This window comes from Molossus molossus, unplaced genomic scaffold (assembly GCF_014108415.1).
Source record: "Molossus molossus isolate mMolMol1 unplaced genomic scaffold, mMolMol1.p scaffold_m16_p_19, whole genome shotgun sequence".
Classification (NCBI taxonomy): Eukaryota; Metazoa; Chordata; class Mammalia; order Chiroptera; family Molossidae; genus Molossus; species Molossus molossus.
The window spans coordinates 3,666,295-3,689,397 of NW_023425354.1; the positions used below are offsets into that span (position 1 = coordinate 3,666,295).

The following is a 23,103-nucleotide window of genomic DNA, read 5'->3' on the forward strand; positions in this document are numbered from 1 at the left end:
GTCCCAGCCAGTCTCCTCGGCCAGCACCCACTGAGCACAGACGCTGAAATCGACGACTGGCAGCTGCGGACGGGAGGAGGCAGAAGTCGCTCTGGCCAGCTCCACCCGCAGGAGCCCCGCGGCCCCCCGCCCACCTGATCTGCGGAGGCCACCTGATGAAAGGAACCACCGCTACGAAAGAAACGCTGCGGCAGGCATCGTGTGGGACTCGTGTTTGACTCCGATCGTCAGAGTTCAAGGAAACGACCGCGTGTCTCCTGGAACAGGGACCGCGAACACCGGGCTCCGCCCCCGGCAGCCGCCTGGAGCCTGGAACCCCGGAACACCTACACGCAGGCTCCGGGGACCCTCCTGCTTCACCTCCACTCACGAACAAACCCTTCCAGGGACACATCACATTAAGACAAAGACTTTTTTCTTTAAACAGTTCACATTTATTATTGATAACAATAAAAAAATCTTGTAAAGACTATCAGCATTGTATTACCAAGAGTGCGGTAATATGTTTACAAAACACAGAATCCGATATGTAAATAACGCATTTCGGGAGAAGAGTGAGTAAGACACTAGTCGTGGAGGGAACGGAAAGAATCCTCAGTGCCGGGAAGGCAGAAGGCCCGCAGGGCAGCCCAGGAGGGGCGCCGCGGGGCCCAGGCACGCCCGCGGCTCCCAGAGCGCAGGGTCCTTGGCGAGCGGCCCTGCACTCTGGACGCCCACAGGCGCGCTCCACTCTGGGGTGCGGCCCTGCCGCTTCTCAGTCACTAGAAAGAACAGGTCTCCGGGCTGGGGGAGGGGAATGGCTGTGATTCAGACAGTCCTACAACTTCCCTGGCTGGTGTGCAGTGGACGGAAGGGCTCTCGGCAGCTGTCAGCAAAATCGCCATCTGAGACAGAGAGAGAGAGAGAGAGAGAGAGAAAGAGAGAGAGAGAGAGAAAGAGAGAGAGAGGAGGGACCAACTTCAGGTCCTCATAACTTGGAAACAGGAAGCAGACTGGAAGCAGCAACCAACCCCACTGTGCTTCCTGGGAAGGAGCCTCTGGTGCCAGTGAGGAGCTGCTCCAGGAGGCGGGACCACGGGAGCCCACGGCGTGTGCGGGAAGGCACCGCGTCCCTGACCAGGCGCGAGGGCTGCTCCACTCGCCCGGGCCGCCCGGCACCTCCGCTCCGGGCCGCACACATGCTCCACAAAGCTCTCCAGCCCCACGGACACCCACTAAAGCCTTCAGAGCAGACTGACACCCACAGCCCAGAACTTCGGTGCCCGTCACACAGTGGTACCAACTGTGTGGGTCTCAGCGTGCGGCTGCAGAAGCACACCTCTGCCGTGCCCACCGCCACACACCACGTCTATTGTGGAGACAAACCCGGTGCAACATCCAGACAGATTCGCAAGTAACTGCTTTTCCTGTGAAAAGCCGAAAAGTGAGGGCCAATACGAGACAGACCAGTCTTTGTAAGTGGGAAAAAAAGAAAATGTAGAAGACAACCCAATCCCCTATCTGCTGTGCTTCCATGAAGAATCCTGGTATCGGGACCAAGTCCTGCTTCCCGCAGCCACCAGCCCCACGCCGCCACGCCCACCAGTCCACTTCCTCCCGGACACAGGGCTCCCACAAGCCACACGCTATCCTCAAGTGGCCACACCGAGTGACATCGCTGGTTATTGAAAGTGAACACCGGACAGTTTCAAAATGGTCAATGTGACCGACTACTCGAAATATCCTTCTAGTGAGGAGGAGGACCATCTGGGCTGACGCTACGCAGCTCTGGGGGGTGCAGGTGAGAGAGACCTGGAAGGAGCTCAGAGCTCAGAACCACCACGCGCAGCAGGAAGAGCAACAGGCCAGGAGGAGAAGGGGAAGGAGGCCCGCAGCCCAAGTTCAAGCACAGGAAGACCCTGTCCTGCAAGCATCAGTGAGATGTGAAAAGGAGGAACAGACAACCGTGTTTAATGATGGTGGTGTTTTCCTGGCGTCGAGGAGCCCCTGGCCCACCAGCACCCACTTGAGAACCGCAGATCCATCTGGCCTGGAAGCCGGACTGTGGGCTCCCACAGGCCGCCTCTCAGTCCCTCCGACTTAAGCGGCGTCTGCTCTAAGGCAGCTAGCAGGCTGTCACTCAGTCCGTAGCTGGGTCGACTAAGAGAAGGTGAGCACTGCAGCTGGGGAGCAAGGTGGCAGCTTCGCTCCAGGAGGAAGGTGGGGTCACCTCTGGAGGACGGTGCAGGAATCATGGACAGCATGGAGGTTATCCAAACATTTTTTGCATCAACACTTGAGACAAAGTCAACCTCTTAATTGGTATATAAACTACTTCCTTTCGAGATAGCCCTTGTGCTCTGGTTGGATTTTGTGCACACTGTATACAAAATCTATGGCTATGAGTCAGAGTTAAAGCTACCTGTCGATAGTTCGGGGTCAGGAACTACAGCTACCGTCTCGGGCTATCTGCTACCTAGGGGTGAGGAGTCTGCACTGTGCCGCCGCGTGGCTGGAGCTCGGGCTGTCGGAGGCGGCGGCGCGGCACTACCTGGAAACCATGGAGCTGGAGTGGGACTGGCTGGAGGACGTGGTGGCAGCGCTCAGCTGGGAGAACCCGCTGTGGCTGGACTCCAGGCTGGTCATAGAACCTCTGCAAAGGGCACAGAGAGGGTGCGGTGAGGACCAGGAGCCGCCCAGCTTTCCTCACTGCTGACTCCCGTGCTGCTCTCCACACCCCGCCCTCAACAAGCTCCCTCCCCTGCCCCATCCCCATCGGCACTTGCAAAGCAGGACAGCGGGCAGGGTCCCCAGGGACGAGGTTGCCCTCAGCCCTTGCACCCAGAGGCACCGTGAATGATGAGGATAAACGGCCAGAAGCCACTCCCCTGCACCAGCCCGTCCTTGCTGAGCCTCCTGCGCCGTGCCCGGAGCCGCACCTGAAATCCTCGGACCCGATCACTTCGGTGTAGTACATCACTTTGCACTTGTGAGAGGAGACCTGCAGGGAGGCCAGCACGTCGTCCACCCGGGGCAGGTTGGTGGCGGCACACGCTGGCATGCTGTGGAATCTCCACTGCAGGATGTAGAAGCCCGGCCACCTCGTCACGTGGGAGCCCTGGAACGAGCCAGGCAGGGCGGCTGAGGAGGTCTCCCTCCCGAGTCCCTGCCCTGCCGCGGTCTGACGAAGCCAAGGGAGCCGACTACGGTCTCTCGGATCCAGCAGTGGGCCCTGACCATCGGGGGGGTGAAAGACCTGCTACTTTGGTTCACTGCCCGGGCCAGTCCCCGCCAGGCCTCTGCTAGGTGCTGGGAAGGCCACGGGAGGGACGTTCTGAGGCTGCTGCCCAGGGGCCTGGCATGGCCTGATGGGGAGGAAGGCCAGGACAGAGGGCTCAAGCGGGCCCTTCACTGGACCTTTGGGGGGGGGTCACAAAGGTCATCTGGAATGCTCTCTGACATGCTTCCAATGATCTTTCTAGCATATTCTGTGTCAAAAGGATGTCCCTCTAAAACCAAATAACCTGTGAAAATCACCTCCTGCGTTAATTCTGCAGCTGACGACTGCGCTGCAGCTCAGAACGACCTTGTTTGACTGAGTGAGACAGTTCTTTGCTCTCTGCTTCTAAGACCGAGACCTGACAGGCTCATCCCTAAACACTGCAAAGCAACAAGATGACGCGTCTGTCATGAAAGCCTGAAGCACCTGAGAACCGCCACTCTGGGACACACTCTCAAACAGCTGGCTGCAGCTGCACCAATGCCTGGGGCGTTTGGAGTAGCCCAGAATGCCCGGTGCAGATGACCGTCACCCACGTACTCGTCTCCCTCGCTTCTGTGTGCGTGATCTCCTGGGAAGGAGACAAACGGCCCGGGCCGCGGAGGAAGTCCCTGAACTGCAGCTGCGTGCACACGCAGCGCCAACCTCCCTCCGGCCGCTGCTGTGAACACACTTCTAAAGAAACACACGCTCCAGACACAAGTCATGGATCCTGTCCAGCACTGCTCAGGCCCGAGCCCTGTGTCTCCTTGAGCCATTCTGAGCGGAACTGGAACCAGACACCTACGGTCTCCCAGACAGGCAGTGACAGCCACGCAGCGCAGGATGAGGTGACGGCCTCCCTTCTCAGGACAAGACCATGAGCGAGGAGGCAGTTACCTGCACGCTCTCTCCTTCCTTGCAGATCAGGGGCGACTCCACCATGCTGTAGTCCCGGCCCAGCTGCCAGAGCCTGTCTATGAGCTGCACGTTGTTGCCCCCTGGAGAGGTGATGCTGTGCGCCCCCAGCGTGTCCTTCTTGGGAGGCTGTGGCGACCTCTTGGAGTGATAGATGTTGAAGACAATGTCCCCTTTGCACACATCAAAGTCCCAAGTGATCACCGAAGAGGCGTCCACAATCTGAACGAGAATCTGGGAGAAGAGGGGAAGCTCATCACCACCGAGGTACGCTGGGGGACAGTCGCGTCCAGCGGCGGGTCCCCCCCCATTCACAGCCAGCCGTCCAGGCTCCCGCCGCTCTTCCCTGGTCACCACTGGTCCCTGCAGCCCGGGCCTGCTCTGCGCTCGGCCCCGCGGCCCCAGGGCTCTCCCGCGCGGCCCAGGGCGATGCTGATGCTGGGCCCCAGCTACTCAGACGGTTTCAACGACACAGAACGGCTGTGAGTCAGGACGGCTACAGGTGGGCCGGGGATGGCCCGGGCTGGTGAGCTCAGGGAAGGCCCAGAGCAGGTGCCAGTTACACAAGGAGCACAGGGAGGAGGGAGGGCGTGTCCCTGCCAGGCAGGCACCTCCGCTCACAGTGGGACAGTGGCAGCCAGCAGGGTGGGAGGAGGGGAGACATGTGGCATGGGGGTGGGGAAGAGCCAGGGGTTGAATGCCAATTTAAAATCTGCACTTTATACGGCGCCCACAAAAAGCTTCCCAACAGGAATGATCAGTTATTGTTTCAAAAGATTACTGTGGGAGGGACACGGGAATTAAAACCAGCTGTGGAGAGTTACGTAGTCACTAAAGAATCCCAGCAGAGGCCGGGGCCTGTGGGCTGCTGGGGCCGTACGCGGCCCTCCCCAGCGCCCCGAGCCCGCCCTCCGCTGGCGTCCCCAGCGCTCTGCTGTGTCGAGTGGGCCTTCTCCAATCGCACCGCCGCCCTTTCTCTGCTAATACACCACTGAAGTTCCTGAGAGCGGGTTCCACATAGCACAAGGGTCATGTCCAAGGGCAGTGGTGGCCCTCATGACTTGGCCCACTCTTTCTTCTGCGAAGCGGCTCTGAGATGCTGACCCTCAGCTGACAGGCACCCTGCCTCCTGGGACACTGAACTCAGCCTTCGCTTTAGAGCTTCCGCGGTCCTTGTCTTGTGCTTTAAAACCCGGAGCGGAGCCCTGGCCGGTGTGGCTCAGTGGTTAGAGCGTCGGCCTGCGGTCCAGAGAGACCCGGGTTCGGTTCCCGCTAAGGGTGCGTACCTCGGTTGCAGTTTGTCCCCGGCCCTGGTTGGTCGTGTGGGTGGCAGCCACTCGACGTGTCCCTTTCGCGTCGATGTTTCTCTCTCTCTCCCTCCCTCCCACTCTATCTGAACAAAAAATAGAAAAAATGTCCTCGGGTGAGGATAACAAAAAAAAACCGGAGCGAAAATGAAGTGCTGACTGTTGTGACCAGAAGCCTGGCTGCCCACTGTCACAGCTCCCCTGCGACTCTCAAGTATATTCTGCCAGAGTCCTCTACCCTGGATAGCAGAGCAGACAGACAAGAGCTCGGCCTCCAAATCCAGAAATACGACGAATCCTCAGGACGCAGCCACGCAGACGAGAGCCCTGCAGCCGACTGACCGCTCCACGCCTTCATCTCATTCGCACACAGCGGCAGTACCCACTACGGCCAGGCCCCACCGGAGACCCAGCAGCAAGGACAAACGCTGGTGGCCCAGTGGGCAGCGGCATGGCAGGAAGCAGTAGGCTCAGCTCCTGGCCACCGCCACAGGTCGGAGCTGGCAGAGTGCTGTCCTCTCCACGACCGAGCCTCAGCCCTCGTGCCGGGCTCAGGAAGGGCAACTCAGCTGCGAGTCCTCACCCCTCAGGCCACCCACGATGTCACAGGACACAGTGCACGTGAAGATACAGAAAGACCCTTGCTTCTGCACCAGTGTGACAGCAAAAGGGAAAATTTCTCACTCCATTAACCAGGTAGAATGGAGAGATTCCTTTAAAAATATAAATAACCAAAACCCAGTCAACAATAAACGGAAAATGAAACTGGTCCCACGTAACCCTAACTAAAGTGAACTGAAGAGCGGGCCTCTGGCGCAGCTCCTCTCGACCCGAGATGCTGTGCAACAAAGTCCGAAGACCAAGCCCGGCCGAAGCACTGGATTCTGAACAAACTGCTGCTGGGAGATCCACTGACAGACCCCGTGGGAGAGGAAGGACCCAGCACCCCTTGCGTGTCCCGGAGGGCGCACCTCGTGGGGGGCTCCTTTGAAAACGCTGGCGGACTGGTAGATGGTTTCGGTGCAGAGCCTGAGGTCTTCGTTTTCCAGCTCCTCCGCAGTCCGGTACAGAGACTTGGGCACCAGCCCGCCCTCCGGCACTTCACACTGCAAGTGGAGACACAGCGATGAGCGTGGGGCCACCACCAGCCCTGAGCATCGAACACGGCCCAGCACCAGCGCTTGGCAAGGCCGCTCGGAAGCCGCTGAGGAAACGGGAAACGCTGGCCATGTCATCAAGCCTGCAGTACTCAGCAGAGTAACATCTAAAACCCACTTAAACACATGTGTTTGGCTTTACATAAATGAGAACGAGCTGAAGCTGATTTAGCAAGGAATTCACACGATGCGTGTGAGGTGCTGGACTCAATCACCACCGCTGGTGTGCAGAAGGACTACTAAGATTTATACTGCACCATGAAGGGAAAACACTGCGTTAAGAAAGGGGTTTAGCCCTGGCCAGTTTGGCTCAGTGGTTGAGCGTCAGCCTGCGGACCAGAGAGTCCCAGGTTCGGTTCCCACTAGGGGCACGTACCACACCAAAAAAAGGAAAAAAAAGAAAGGGGTTTATTCTCAGCAGCCACAGGCATTATTTTTATTATATGCAATTACAGTCATATGTGATCAGCAACGAAAGCTTCACGTCTACCTTTAGTCAAATGATCAGTCTGTACCATTAGATAAAAAGTATCAAAGGAGAGCTGCTCCCGCATCTTCCTGAAGCGGGCTGAGCTGAACCGGAACTGACTGACCTGACGCAATGACTTCACACCACGGCTCGTGACACCCAAGTGCTGCCTGTCATCAGCCCTGGGAGGCGACCACAGAGAGCAAACAACGGAAACTGTCAGTGAGGACGTCACGCTGGCAGACTTCATGCTGGGGGTGGGGGTAAGCCCTCGCGCAGGGAAGCGAAGTGACACCAGCCGGGACAGCAGAGTGGAGAGGAAAGCCAGAGGGTGGTGGCCTCCATCAGTCATGAGGACTCCACAGTGACCACATCATGGTGGCAGTGCCACAGATACAGGCACCGCTGGCCGCAAGTCCAGCCGGCTCCAGCGTGACCCTTCCCGTCCTCACTGAGTGCCCACGTGGATGGCCCTCTTATGTAACGTTAAGTCGCGTGGGGGCTCCTACAGTCCTGACCTCAGGTTCAGGTCGTGAGCACTGGGAAGTGAGGCCCTGTAATGACCCTGCTTGCTCCGTGCATGGCACTGTGACCACCTGCACTTCCTCACGGCAGGACCGATGAACTCGGAGCTGAACCTAAATGCTGTTTCATTTCCTGTAACCATCCAGGAAGACCTTCCTGAAACCCCAATGCATTAGCTAATCACGAGTCAGATCCATGTGCACACACCTTGACACCACTCTATCTGTGTGAAGAATGAGAGACAGCCTTTCTAAGAACCCGACCGATGAGCCACGACTCCCTGCTGGCTTCAGTTGTCACTCCGGCGGGTCGCGGGACCTCGGCAGCCTCCTGGTCCCTCACCACGGACAGGGCAGAAAAGTGGAGGCATCTGCCTGATAATCTAGCCACTCGATGTTAAAAATCCCAACGACATCAAAGAGAACGAATTCTCTCAATTTATCCCCTTTAAAATGATATCCTGATTTACTGTCAATGGGGAAATCTCTTTGAGAATCACTTTGATTTTTAAAGTGTTTTTTAAAAATGCACAGCTCCTCCAAAACAGTTAAAAAACCTGATTCAGTAAGACAAGCATATATGATCTCACTCATATGTGAAATCTAATGAACAATAAACTAACATCCGATTCACACGAAGCTAAGTGAATAAAGCAAACCGTGATTAGATTCCAAGACAAGTTCTCACTTGTATTTAACAATGAGGAAATACGCATGCTATCAAAAATTACCTAAACAGCGGATCTAGCCAAAAATAATAAAAAACAAAAACAAATAATCCAAACTAAAAGTTTTGAGAATCACTTGTGCAAACCAACGCCCACCTCCGGCCAGCCCCCCGCCAGCGCTCCGGCCAGCCCCCCGCCCCAGCGCCAGCAGCGTGTAGAAGCCAGGCCGGGCCGGGCCGGGACCCACCATGCACTCGCCGCCCAGGAAGTCGGGGATGACCTCCTTGTCGATGTAGTCCAGCAGGCCGCCGGGGCCCTGGTAGTCGTTCCCCGCGTAGATGAGGAACTTCCTCCTGGTGTTGTCATCGATGAACGGACTGACCTGTGAGTACGAGACAAGCCTGCAGTCACCTTTGCTTGGCAGGCTGATTTTCAGAGACTAGATTACAACATGATGATATTATCAGTGTGGGACAGGGAACGTATGATACACGTTTTTTGTCTAATCCATTTGCATGATGTTAGGATACTCAGATTCTTTCTTCTCTTAGAAACAGTTTGAGAAATGTTATATCCTTGCAAATTAACTTTGATGTTTCCTAACCGCTAGGAGTTCAAGTCACAGACGCGAGGACGTGCCTGCAGGCCTGTGTGCCTGACAAACGCTAACAGTGGCCGGAAACAGCGCCTAACCCACCAGTGTCCAGAGCACAGGAAACACCCGGGGGGCCCGCAGGATCAGCAGGCGGCCCAGCGTCTCAGGATAGTTGGCCTCCACCACCTCGATGATGCGCAGCAGGGCCTTGACGCCGGGTCTCCACAGGTGGCGCATGTTCAGGCCCTCCAGGTCCACCAGGCAGGTCCAGGAACTACGGGTGCACAGACGTGTTACTCCAGACAGCACACTTAGCAAGCTGGGTCCCATGACTACTTTTTTGATATTATAAAATAGTCATTTACACCCACTTCCAAAAGTCTCAGTTTTTAAAAGGACACTGTTATGAACTAGACTGGTATGTGCCCGTACGAGGCATGTAGGGTCCACCCGGTGGGACCAGCCCTGCACGTCCACAGCATCAGTGGCGAACACGCCTGGCAACCCAGCCCGAGGCTCAGGCGCGGTGACTGGTGAGCCGCCGGGCCGGCAGGCCTGTGCTGCCGCATGTGGCTGCGAGCTGTAGTGCGCCCCTCACAAGGGCTGGGAGGCAGGCACCGTCTCTCTCGGGAGCTGAGACGGCAGCGGGAACAGCCCTCAGAGCCCTGCCCGCGGGACCATCTGCACACACCCTTCCGGGTCGACCTCTGGGTCACTGCACGTTTTCAAAACGGTCCACCGTGCCTAGCAGTATGATTTAGGAACACGGAATAATTTTTTTTACCGCCTTCTCCACAAAACACACAGACATACACACACACACACACACACACACACACACACAACCCAGATAAACCCTAACCTGCAACCCTGGGTTCCCAAGGGCCGTGCAGACCAACCAGACAGGCCAGCCACATCCAGGGGGTTAGAAACACCCAAATCCAGCAACGTCCCCCACAACTGCCACATTGCATGCTCATCTACTTTCCACCTTTTAGAACACCACAGGAAACAGTCAACTATTTAGACTTGGTTCTAAAAATCAGACCAGATTTGGGTCTAAAGAGCGTATTGTGGTCTCAATACGTTGGGAGGAAAAGCAAAGCCGCACGTCTACCTGATGGGCCGGCCGAAGACTTTTGTGTTCTCTTCGCACCGTCTGAGCCCCTCCTCGTTGATGGACAGCACCTGTGGATCAAGGCCACACACTCCCTGTCAGCTGAGATGGTGCCACTGCCGCATCAATGACACAGCACACTGGAGGTAGGCATGGAAACCGAAGTCCCGTTTACACCTTCTGATACACACAGAACACATCCCCAACAGAGATCTTGCTCTCGGGAAAGTGTGTCCTGCCCTGGCCGGTTTGACTTCAGCGGTTAGAGTGTCGGCCTGCGGTCCAGAGAGACCCGGGTTCGGTTCCCGCTAAGGGCATGTACCTCGGTTGCAGTTTGTCCCCAGCCCTGGTTGGGTCGTGCGGGTGGCAGCCACTTGATGTGTCCCTTTCACGTCGATGTTTCTCTCTCTCTCTCTCTCTCCCCCTCCCGCTCTATTTGAACAAAAAATGAAAAAAATGTCCTTGGGTGAGAATTGAAAAAAAGAAAGTGTGTCCTGTGCTCTGCGGCAGAAGGGACAGGTAGCCGAGCGGGCCAGTTAGGAGGAGGCACAGATGTGCAGGGAGGGTGTGGCCTGCGGCTGCATCTTCAGGACAAGCTCCTCTAGGACAGTCGGAGTGGGGGACAGTGACACCACAGGTACCAGCCGAGAGAAAGGTGCTGTCAGAACTGACTGGAAGCAGAGCTGCAGGGAACACCGACAGCACATCTCCCCACGCACAAGGGGCCCGCGCACATCTCCACGATCCTCCATTTGTGCACGAGGACGTGTGTGCAGGCAGTACAGGCACACAGGGGCCCACGCACACCTCCATGATGCTCCGTTTGTGCACGAGGACGTGGGTGCTGGCAGTACAGGCACACAGGGGCCCACGCACACCTCCATGATGCTTCGTTTGTGCACGAGGACGTGGGTGCTGGCAGTACAGGCACACAGGGGCCCACGCACACCTCCATGATGTTCCGTTTGTGCACGAGGACGTGCGTGCTGGCAGTACAGGCACACAGGGGCCCACGCACACCTCCATGAGGTTCCGTTTGTGCACGAGGACGTGCGTGCAGGCAGTACAGGCACACAGGGGCCCACGCACACCTCCATGATGCTCCGTTTGTGCACGAGGATGTGCGTGCAGGCAGTACAGGCACACAGGGGCCCACGCACACCTCCACGATGCTCCGTTTGTGCACGAGGATGTGCATGCAGGCAGTACAGGCACACAGGGGCCCACGCACACCTCCACGATGCTCCGTTTGTGCACGAGGATGTGCATGCAGGCAGTATAAGCACACTGTGGGGGCTAACAGAACCCACAACAAATGCCACAGTGGGTGTTTTAGGGTGAGTGGATTATAGGTGCACCTTTTAAAGCTTTTGTTCATTTTTTTTAACTTAAGGACTGTATTCCCCACCTCACAGCTGCCCACACTGTGGAGGCTGCAGTGGCAGGGGAGTCTCGAGTCGGGGACAGGGGAGGAGGCATTTATGTAGTCCAGGCAAAAGCTGCTAGGAACCTGGATTAAGGACGTGTCCGTGGAAAGAATATTATGAAGAAGTCTGATTTTAGTTTTGGTTTCTTTGTTAATCCTCACCCGAGGATATTTTTCCATTGATTTTTGATAGAGTGGAAGAGGGGGAGAAGGGAGAGAGAGAAACACTGATGTGAGAGAAATACATCAATTGGTTGCCTCTGCAAAATCCCGACTGGGGCCAGGAATTGAACCTGTAACTCAGATACGTGCCCTTAACCAGGAATTGAACTCATGACCTTTGGTCCGCAGGCCAACGCTCTAACCGCTAAGCCAAACCAACCAGGGCAAGAGGTCTGGTTTGCAAGACATCTCAAGAGGAGAGTTAGGATCGGAGGGTAAGGACCAGTTCACTGTGGGCGTGAAGGTCAAAAGCAACTCAGAATCCACTCCCGCCCAGGGAATCATCTTGAGGGTTACAGTGATTTTCTGGCTGAGGCTTCCCCATGAACAACATTTTTATAACTTCTGTGCCCGCTTTTAACATTTTTCACATAAACCAACAGATTATCCTTTCTGGTTACAAATGCAACGCATGCTGGTTATGACAGTGTGGGAGACCATTTGCATGGCATCCATCTTGTTAGTCTGCTCTGCTGTCTCCGGCCCAGGGCGGGGTCTCTCTGCATACAGTGTCTGCATTCCTCTAGATAACTGTTTACTCCATTCTTAGCATCTGTTCCACCTGGGGTATTTACTGGAATTTGCTTCAGGTGGGATACTCATTAACTGTTTCACCTGTTTTGCCCCTATATATAATGTGAACTCCCCCTGAATAAACGAGACTTGATCAGAATCCTGTCTTGTCTCCACTTCTCTTGTCCCTCCTCATCCTCACTCCCCTTCTAGAGTCCTCGTTGCTCGACCTGCGGGACGGGTCATGACAGGACAATGTAAAGTCCCAACCCCACTGTCAGAAAGGAAGTGAGGCCTAAATCACTTACGTATCTCAGCAGGGCCTCCTCCCCGAGGGCTCTCACCAGGCCTTTGGTGTCCATCTGCCCCAGCCGGAGCACGTAGAGGGGCCGCCCATCTGCAGGAGAGAAGGCGAAGGCACATCATCACCAGCACCAGGCTTGCCGCAAGGCCCACAAAGGACCGCGCTCGTCCTGCGGGGGAGCTTCCGGCTCTTTCCTACTGAGCAGCAGCCGCTGGCTTGTGTGCACCGGAGCCCCAGCCCCCAAAACAGCCGTGGTCCGTCCCGGATGAGATGCGGCGCACGTCTCACGGCGAGCGCAGGTCTAGGCCTCTGAGGAGCTCCTGTACCAGCACTGTGCTCCGGAAACGTGCGCCTTTGGCGTGTTGGTTGTTTAAGTGCGTCCAGAAACTCCACTTAATTAAGAGAGGAATGAGTAACTTGCAGAAAGGCAACGTGGGCCCCAGACAGCGCATGAAGATGCAGACAGCGCGGCCCTGCCTCACACTCCCGGGGAATTTTGGGGGGTCACCGGTGCAATGCTGGCTGTGATGACATGGACAGTTTGTCCAGGGGGCGAGAGGGGAGAGACAACGCACTCAAGGGCCCACTTGGTTCTGTGGAAAGAAGTCTCGGAGCACGCCTGATTGCCAAGTTCACACGTTACCTTTGTCATGATGGTGCCAGCCTCCTGCATAGTAGTCCTGGAGGACCTGGGGTGGGTTCCAGGTGTCGAGGATGTAGTCCACCTGGTGCTGCTTCCGCCAGGTCAGAGACTGGCACATGATCTCCCTGGCTTTGTCAATATTGAAGTCCCGGGCACGTAAGAACCGGAGAATATGCTCATCTTTGGGGATCTATTGAGAGAAAGATGTTTCTAAGCAATTTTAAAAGTTGCGAAGGGGAAAAAAAACGTTACCAAGGGAATAAGATTCGCAAACTCTCATTTCCTATCAAGAGTGGGCTGCGTTGCTGTGCTGTTCATAGTCAGCCTTCCTTACGCCCCAGAAAACCAGCAGGCCCAAGTGGTCCGTACAGCACCCCACCTCGTCTCAGCAAAGCAGTGAAGGCAGCGAGAACTTCTTAAATACCAAATGCTTCAAAACTCATGGAGCTGATCTATGCATCACTGGGATCTGTGCACTTTTCTCTCTGTGTGTGTGTATCTTTAACAAGTCAGAAAACAGTGCTGGTTTCGCTGACGGTGCTGCTAGCACACAGGACCCTTCTCTAGACAGATTCCACATTGACAATCGATAGGGTGCCTCCTTGAGTAAAAAGCAAGGCCAAGACCGTGCCTGAGCTCACAGGACCTGCTGTCTTCCTCCACGGCCACACACTCACTGATGCACACAGCCTGTCCACAGAGGAGCGAGAGTGGGAGCTGGAGCCTAACTACCCACTCCTGGGAATAGCACTGGGGTGGCACTCAGAAAGGGCCTGTGACATGGAGGTGGTTAAGAATGGCCTGACTCGCCCTGGTCAGTTTGGCTCAGCAGTCAGAGTGTCAGCCCGCGAACCAGAGAGACCGGGTTCGTTCCTCCTAGGGGCACGTACTTCGGTTGCAGTTTGTCCCCAGCCCTGGTTGGGGTTGTGTGGGTGGCAGCCACTCGATGTGTCTCTCACATCAATGTTTCTCTCTCTCTTCTCCTCCCTCTCTCCTTCCCGTTCTATCTGAAAATAAATGCAAAAAAAAAAAAAAAAAGTCCTTGGGTGAGGATTAAAAAAAAAAAGAAAGGCCAGGCCTCAAACCCTGGCCCCACCACTCACTAGCTGAGACCTTGAGCAAATTACACAACGTCTCTGTGTACGTGTGTCCTGGTGTGTACGACAGGGGTGGCAAAGCCCACGTCCGCCTCACAGGGCTGGAGGGATGTAAGACAGTGCAAGGAGAGGGTGTGTGGTCAGCACACAGGCGGTAGCCAGTGGTCCTGCGGCTGTGTTCTCAAGAGCTGACACGAAGCCCTCAGACAGCTGGGCTGCAGTAACCAAGAGGGACACAGCCAGAGGCCCTCTGCACGCGCCACCAGTCAGCGGGCCAGACACACAGACAAGCCTCTGCGCACTGCAGTCCCCGTTAGGCTGAGGCTCGTCACAAACCCGGCTCCTCGCGAGCCTCAAGCTCTGCCCGGACGTCAGATCTAAGCCTGAGCATCTCTCACCTCTGAACGGCCTGTAGCTGCCCAACCCTCTACACGTGCAGTTTTCCAGCGAGATCAGTCTGTGAACCAGAATAAGGGCACCACAAGCTGCCACGAGGGACTCGTGCCACGCAGAGACAGACACAACTTCTGTTAGACTGGAAGGGACAGTCCCAGCTACGGCTCGGGAGCCCCCCGAGGGACTGTGGACGGGCCGGGCCCGGCGTGCCCACAGCAGCACAGCCCCACTCACTTTGCCCTTGTGGGTCTCCTGGAGCCACTGGCGCAGGCGGATCAGACAGCTCTCCTGCAGCGGGGTCAGGTCGCCCAGGTATCTCTTGATGTAGTCTGCATCCAGTTTGTCTGAAACAGAAGGCGCATGACGTCATTTACAGTGAGCACACCGGAACCCTGAGTATTCCAGGAACTCAGGGACACTGCAGGGACCACACATGAAACCAGCCACCCCAGGACACCTCAAGAATGGCCTTTAAAGCCCAATCACTGACCAAGCCACAAGTGAACTTGCTGAATCTGTCACATTCCTTAACTGCCAGCAGGTCCCCTCTGTTTGTGAAATCTCAATACTATTCATGATAGAATGATGCCATGACAGATATTTATGACTTTTAATTCAAAGTTCTATCAAGAAATTACATGATATAAAATCATGAAATAAAACAAACAAATGGGCCCTGGCCGGTTTGGCTCAGTGCTTAGAGCATCAGCCCACGGATCAATGAGTCCCGGGTTCGATTCTGGTCAAGGGCACGTACCTCGGTTGCGGTTCGTCCCCAGCCCCGGTCGGGTCATGCAGGAGGCACCCCGTCGATGTGGCTCTGTCACATCGATGTTTCTCTCTGTCTCTCTGGCCCTGCCTCCCACTCTATCTAATAACAAGCAGAAAACATCCGCAGGAAAGGCAGCCCAGCCCAGCAGCCAGCCGCAGCCCTGCCAGGCGGCCGTGACTCCAGCGAGCTGCTCAGCTTCTCGGTGCCTCGGGGAGCATTTCCTACCCAGCAGGAACCGTGACTAACAAGTGCTCACAAAGAGCGCAGGACAGTGCCTGGCACACGGCACACGGACGTGACGCTGAGAGCGCTGTGCTGAAGTCACCGGCTGCTACCCCCATTCAGCAAAGGTGCCCTCAACTACAACAAAAGGAAAACTCTTCCTGGTGTCCTAACTTCACACACCCTTTCTGCTCAATAACAACAATTCTAAGTGTCTTCCTTCGAGAAGACGTGAAGTAAGTGTGCTCTAAGCTAGAGGAGGACCAGCACTGAGCTCCGTTTCTATCACGTGATGATGCTGAGGTCCTAGGGGACCAGAGCGGGCAGGGTAACCAGAGAGGAGGCGCCGGCACATCCTCGGCTCGTCCTGCTCTCAGAATGAACCCACCGTCGGGGGCTCCCCCGGCGGGCTCAGAGGCCCCACTCGGGTTGCTGAGGGGCTCGCTGCTCAGCCCTTCCTTCTGCGCAGCTTCTGGGACCACAACAGCCAGCGACGCTGCTCGCTTCCGGCAGGACTCGGACCGCTCTGCGGAGGGCACGAGGGAGGGCGGGGCCCAGCGGGGCACAAAGGTGATGCCCTCTTCTTCTAACTGATGAAGGTAGTATTCTATGATTTCTTTTCCCTTTAAAACAAAACCAATTTTAAGGCGAGCATATACTTACATCCCTCACAGGTTTTCATGAAACTAACCCAAACTGAATTGCTTTAGAATAAATAGGAAAGAGTCAAATGTCTTCGCATTTTTGTTTTTCATATTTTACTCCCTCTTCTCCAAAGGCTAAGAAATGACAGCTAAAGAGACAGAACCTGTGCTGCGTCTCAATCCAGACTCTTTCCCAAGCCCCCCTGAAACAGCCTTCAGCACCTGACCCAGCTTCCGCGAGGAGCAGCAGCAGAGTGAGAGCAAGCTTCCCACGGCAGACGGCCCCCGCGAGCCCGGCGGGCCCTGGGCGCTGCCCGCTGTGCCTCCTGCAGAGGCAGCACCTCCCAGCAGCAGATCCTGAGGGGTGAGCTGCTCCTGCCTCACCCCAACTTTCACCCTCCTGGCAAGTCCAAGCCAAGAACGCATGGCCCTGTAGCTACAGGCTCCTGCTTACTTCACCGGCGACCAGCATTCCCTGAACCCCATCTAGCCCCCCACTCCTGGGATCTAAGGCGGGGGGCAGAGCAGCTCCTCCTGGAGAAGTGGCTGGGACCCCTGACTACCCCCTTCCCAGCCTCCCAGAAGGACTGCCAGCTCGAGTCGCCCAGGGACGTCTGCCCACCCTTTCCCGTAAACCCCAGACAGACTCACTTTTTTAATGTTGCTGGTATATTGTTTCATTGCGATTTTCTCTACCGTACTTTCAAAACCAAAGAAAGATTTAATATCTAAACTTGCAGACTGTTCAAAACAGGTCCAATCTTCATTTTCAGGGTGAACCTGCAGGTAAATGAGAAAACATTCCATTAACTAAATGACAACTGGGATCATCCATCTGTTCCTCAACCAACTGGTCACCAGAAAAAACGCTCACATTACTAAGAATGTTGTTATCATGAAAGCAGCAGATGGAAAAATTACATACAGAGAGATTCAAAATCACACACACACACACACGATTTCTAAAACATTCTAAAAATGACTTGGCAAGGAGAGCATCACTGTCATGCCTGGCTCCCTCGCTCCGTCGCCGTGCTTCCTGAGCAGCGTGCCCATCACACACAAACCGAGACCCCGGGCGTGTGCAGCGCACAGCACAGGAGAGACCGTCACAACACACAGGCACAAAACTGTACAAAGCTGTGCCACTGCAGGAGGGTGAGTGTTACAGAAAAAAGAAAAGATGGAGCAGGGTTCAAACAAGTGGGGGGCAGGCTGCAGAGCTCAGCAGGGTGTTCAGGGCTGGCTTCATCAGGAAGGGACATCTAAGCAAAGATGACGGAGGTGAGGGCAGGAGGCAAGCAGAGGACAGGCAGAGTGCTCCTGGCAGAGGGGACCCCGGAGCAAAGACCAGCGGAGGTGCGCCCACGTGGTCGGGAGCAGCCAGTGGAGCAGGGCCTGTGCACAGGGCAGGCAGGGAGCAGTGAACGGAGAGGCCGGGGAAGGAGGCAGGGTGAACGGAGAGGCAGGGTGAACGGAGAGGCAGGGTGAACGGAGAGGGTGGGGGAGGAGAGGCAGGGTGAACGGAGAGGGTGGGGGAGGAGAGGCAGGGTGAACGGAGAGGCAGGGTGAACGGAGAGGCAGGGTGAACGGAGAGGCAGGGGAAGGAGCGGCAGGGTGAACGGAGAGGGTGGGGAAGGAGAGGCAGGGTGAACGGAGAGGCAGGGTGAAGGGAGAGGGTGGGGAAGGAGCGGCAGGGTGAACGGAGAGGCAGGGTGAACGGAGAGGCCGGGTGAAGGGAGAGGCAGGGTGAAGGGAGAGGGTGGGGAAGGAGAGGCAGGGTGAACGGAGAGGCAGGGTGAACGGAGAGGCCGGGGAAGGAGCGGCAGGGTGAACGGAGAGGGTGGGGGAGGAGAGGCAGGGTGAAACAGGGTGAAACGATCTTCACAAACACATCAAGGCCTCACTTGGCTGCCCCCGCCCTGCAGTCAAGCACACCTGCTACCTGCTGCTCCCAGGTGGGAAATAGTGACAGGGACCGAGAAGCGGCCCTCAGACACGGGCGCCGCGGGAAGCACAGGGGCGGTACTCACGGTGTAGCAGCAGTGCTCCTTGATGATGACCCGATTCGCAAACGTCTCATTATGGGCCTCAATGTGCAAAGTACGTTCCCGAGAATTCAGTGAGTTTTTCTGGATGAAATAAACATAGTCGACTCCTGCAATCTTTAGAAAAGAAATAAAGAGAAAAGGATTGATTAGTACCACCCGTCTGCAGCAGAAGCTGTAGGCACAGTTCACTGTGGTTTGGGGGCGCCTCCTTGGGGCCCTGCGGTCACCTTTTTCAGCAGCCTCGGTGCATCTATGTCCAGTTTGCAGCGTCTTTCTATAACGTGAACAGCCCCATCCTCACTCCTGAATTCATTCACAGTGTCACTGTCCACAAACATCGGAATCAAAGGACACGTAGGGAACCTCCTTTCATAGGCCTAGAAACAGTTGGAAAAAGAGGAATTGAAAATTTGTCACTGACACTGCCTGGAATGAACCCGCCCCTAACTGGGCACCAAGAGCCTGGTCTTCAAACCTCAGCCCCACGGAGGGCAGGACGCTTGCCGTTCGGGGCGGGAAAGCTCAGCACAGCGGGGAGGCCAGTCCTCCCCACACGGACACAGGCGTCAGAGTTCCATCCCAGTCCCAGCTAGACTTGTACTTGTAGCCGCAGACAAAACTACTTTAAATTTACATGAGCCCTGGCTGGTCTGGCTCAGCGGTTAGAGCGTCGGCCTATGGACCAGAGAGTCCCAGGTTCGGTTCCCACTAAGGACATGTACCTCAGTTGCGGTTCGTCCCGGTCCCGGTTGGGGTCGTGTGGGTGGCAACCACTCGATGTGTCTCTCTGGCATGGATGTTTTCTCTGTCTCTCTTCCTCCCTATCTCCCTCCCAGTCTGTCTGAAGATAAGTGCAAAAGTGTCCTCAGGTGAGGATTAAAAAAAATAAAATAAAAAATTTATATGGAGCCCTGGCTGGTTGTTCAGTGGTTAGAGCATCAGCTCGCAGACCAATGAGTCACAGGTTCGATTCCGGTCAAGGGCATGTACTTCAGTTGCAGTTTGTCCCAGGCCCTAGTTGGGTCGTGCAGGAGGCAACCAGTGGATGTGTCCCTCTCACATCAATGTTCCTCTCTCTTTCCCTCTCTCTTCCCCTCTCCCACTCTATCTGAAGATACTTGATAAAATATCCTCAGGTGAGGATTAAACATACATATATATCCTCGGGTGAAGATTGAGAAAAAAACGTCCATGGAAAGGCAAAAGAACCAGAGCACTTTTGAAAAGGAGCCAACGGGGAGCAATCGCTGCACCTGGCATTGAGGCTGAGCATACAAGCCAGAGACGTCCAGGCAGACGACACGAGATCAATGGACAGAGCAGACAGCCATAAACTGACTCACACAAATAGGCCTGACTTTTGACAAAGGTGCAAAAGCAATTCAATAGAGAAGACTACCTTTCAACAACTGTCGCTGGAGAAACTGCACACCCACAGGCAAAAAAATGGACCTCGACCTAAACCCCATAAAATTGTAACATAAAAATTAACCCAAAGTGGATCACAGATTTAAACATTTTTGTAACATTCTTGAAATGACAAAATTACAGAAACGGAGAACATACTAGTGGTTGCCGAGGTGAAGGAAGGGCAGGGAGGAGGTAGGGGGTGTGACTGTAACGGCAGCAGGGGGACACTGGGGGAGAGCTCTGTGTCCTGACGGCACCAACGTCAACGTCCTGGTGTGAGAGGTCCCGTGGTTCCCCACAACGCTCCACCGGGGGGAACGGTGCAGAGCACATGAGTCTCTCCACATCACTCCTGTGAACGATGCCGGTGTACTGTGAACCTACCACTACCTTGAAACAGTGAAAAGAAAGGAAAGACTTGCCACACACACAACTCATCCAAGCTTCTAGCACACACACAGGTACAGACTAAGCTCACTCTGCCGCAATCTGTGCAGATCACAGAACTGAGCGCAAGGGTGCAGGGGACAGGAAACCACAGGAGGAGGGTGCAGAGCGTCTGGCTGGAAGGAGGAGCCAGGCTGGCCTGGGCGGCCCTGCCCCCGCTCCACGGGAAGGGGCTGATTGACGGATGTCACTACCCCTCAGGTTGTCCTAAAGATGGAGGCCGGGGGAACTGTGACTTCCCATCTTACTCACAATCAAGCACAGGTTTAAGGAAGAAACTGAGAGTGCTAAAAAGATGAATGGAAATGGCAGATTGCTCTGATCTCACCTCCTACCAGGTGCAAGTAGCTTCGAAACACCATCATACTAAATAAAAACACTCTGCCTGCCGTGAAGTTTCTGGGTGTCCCTGTGAACAGGCCCGACCATCTGACCGTGAGTCATCCTCCGACGGCAGGAGCTGCCACAGAAGGGCCGCACAGCGCCAGAGCAACTCACTGCCTCTTCCACCAGGATTTCACTGCCATTCCATCCCAAGGAACTGTTTTCTCATCTTCTCTCCATAACATCATAAGGCTACAGCAGTCTGAAAACATTACCCACACTCCTGCTACCTCCATAGCATGCTAGGGAACCACGCTAGGGACCACACTAGGGACCACGCTAGGGACCACGCTAGGGACCACACTAGGGACCACGCTAGGGACCACGCTAGGGACCACGCTAGGGACCACGCTAGGAACCACAATCGCACTGCGGGGGGAGGGGAGCAGAGCGGGAAGGGAAGCACAGTGAGGACAGGGAGGCAAGGAAATACACAGGGCGACCTAAGAATCAGCAAGTGCTACAAACACTCCAGGAGAAACAGAATACATGCAGCCTGGAGGGACAGCAGTTTGGGAAGGCTTCATGGAAGAGGGGGCATTTACACTGGGCCACAATGGCTGGGAGGGTCTGTTTATAGTCAGCAATGAAGGGAGAGCATTTCCAAGCAAGAGAACCCGGGACTGTGACTTCGAGGAACCTCAGGGTGGCAGCAGGGACCCACAGCCCACAGGGAGGGGAACGAGTGGCCGGCAGTGCACTGACAAGACATGTCCCTACCGGGCACTGGCAGCGTGGCCAGGCCCCAAGGAATAAGAGGGACCAAGACCAACGCAGGCCCTGCCCTCCTGGAGCAGATCTACTAGGCAGGGCTGGGGCGGTTACCCCACCTTGTAACTAGAGGTGGTTTTTCAGAAAATCCACGGAAGAATCCTGCCCAAGATGGCCAGGAAGGGAGGCAAAACCCACACAGGGACCACTGCATTTGTTTTCAAAATGTTCAACTTCGAGAGTTGAACTCCCTCCACTCAAATAGTATATTCTGAATCCCATGACTCCCTACAGTCTTGATAAACCAACAATGTTTGTCTCTCAATGCACTTTACAATAAACAACATTTAAGAAGTTTGTTCAGCTGCTCAGATCCCACCACAGAAACGTCCCAACAAGGCCCTCCGGCGTGTCCGCGTGAAGCACTGCAGACAGTTCTCGGAAAGTGCTGACTGTCCTGCCCTGCGCGGGCCCTGGGAGCCGGCTGAGCTGGCTTCTGAGCGCACCACACGGAGGACTAGCTGTGTGCATTCCAGCACCGCGATGTACTAAGAAACTGAGAGCGCAAGGGCTTCAGACAAAACAATTCTTCTTAAGTTACATAAAGGGAAGAGTAAGCACTTACCAAGAAACAACCTCAGCTAGAATCTCTCCTAGTTAAGTGCCTACTAGATCATTTTCCAACATCCTTTAAGTTCCTGGAATACAGAGGTCAGCAGAAGGCATTACCCACACAGCCTAACCTTGGATTTAAAACACAGTCAAACCTTCCGTCCCCTGTAAAGGCAGCCGCCCCGTAGGCTCATGTTTGCAGACGTTCCTTCGGCCTCGGCCCCACCCAGAGAGCACTTAGGGTGTGCAGGCTGCTGGGCAACTGACCGAGGGTGTCGGAAGGTCCCTCGCCATGCTCTGTGGGTGTGAAGGCAGTCACCAAGCACTGCCTTCCTCCCGGCTCCTTCTGGCCCAGTGCGTCTCCTGCTGCCACCTGCATTGTCCAGTCACAGGGCAGAGACCATGTCCTCCAGCTCCCTGCATTCCCAGGACAACGAGGACCTTCCCCAATGCCTAAGACAAAGATGCTGCTCATCGACACATTTTCTGCATTATGGAATAAAAGCTTACTAGACAGCCCACGAACCCAGCCTTCTGCTTCTGTGCTACTCGCTGCGGCCATCTTTCAAGATGTGTGCAGTTACGAACTCTGCGTACAGTAGGCACAGAAAACCCTAACTTTCTGGAGGGTTGTGGAAAAGGAAGACTGCAAGAAGTTGTCATCATTTAGTCTCTGAAATCCCGACAGGCACCAGCCCCTAGTTCCAGCGTGAACTACAACCTATAGTCTCTGCAGCCCCTGAAAAGCAGACGCACCCCATCGTTCAGAAATGTGAACACCTGTTCCAGCTCTATCCATGGAAGGACCTAGAAGCAGAGATACCTCTAGCACCCAGATCTTGGTTGCTAAGTACCATTCTCTACTAAAGGAACCCTCTTGCAGAAACGGCTGATTACAGGTCTGGAGCAAGGCAAAGGCAAAGGAGCCTGAAGCATTTGTTACCAGAAAACAAGAAAGGAAAAATAATGTGGAGAGACAGGGACCGACCTTAATGGGGTTCCACTGCCAATTCTGGGATAATTTGGGCACCAGATCAAGAAAAATGGACGGGAAGCAAATTCTGCAGAACTGTCACCTCAGAGCCACAAAACAGAACGACAGAACTGGGTAGCACTGCTCCGCACCCTGCGGCTCACAGCGGCCCGAGGTGTCAGCAACGGGTGATGCGCGAGGTGGCTGCCGGAGGAGGCGGCAGTCTCAAACCATCACCTGCAGAGTATCCCAAAGAAAAAGGGACAGCCCGGCCAGCGTGGCT

The 23,103-nt window shown here is 55.3% G+C and overlaps 1 protein-coding gene across 1 annotated transcript in view; it reads right to left on the minus strand.

Moving 5' to 3' along the window:
- Positions 1-205: 205 nt before the first annotated feature.
- SEC14L1 (SEC14 like lipid binding 1) overlaps positions 206-23,103 on the minus strand; it is a 56,375-nt gene continuing 33,477 nt past the window's right edge. Inside the window, exons 3-17 of the mRNA XM_036267753.1 lie at positions 18,511-18,660; positions 18,266-18,397; positions 16,884-17,012; positions 15,977-16,211; positions 14,829-14,938; positions 13,102-13,291; positions 12,463-12,551; positions 9,994-10,064; positions 8,979-9,150; positions 8,529-8,663; positions 6,435-6,569; positions 4,139-4,390; positions 2,919-3,097; positions 2,531-2,632; positions 206-884 (exon numbers count right to left, since the gene is read on the minus strand). Of these exons, the coding sequence (XP_036123646.1) occupies positions 869-884; positions 2,531-2,632; positions 2,919-3,097; positions 4,139-4,390; positions 6,435-6,569; positions 8,529-8,663; positions 8,979-9,150; positions 9,994-10,064; positions 12,463-12,551; positions 13,102-13,291; positions 14,829-14,938; positions 15,977-16,211; positions 16,884-17,012; positions 18,266-18,397; positions 18,511-18,660 (2,097 nt within the window). The 3' untranslated portion in view covers positions 206-868. The remainder of the gene's footprint in view (positions 885-2,530; positions 2,633-2,918; positions 3,098-4,138; positions 4,391-6,434; positions 6,570-8,528; positions 8,664-8,978; positions 9,151-9,993; positions 10,065-12,462; positions 12,552-13,101; positions 13,292-14,828; positions 14,939-15,976; positions 16,212-16,883; positions 17,013-18,265; positions 18,398-18,510; positions 18,661-23,103) is intronic.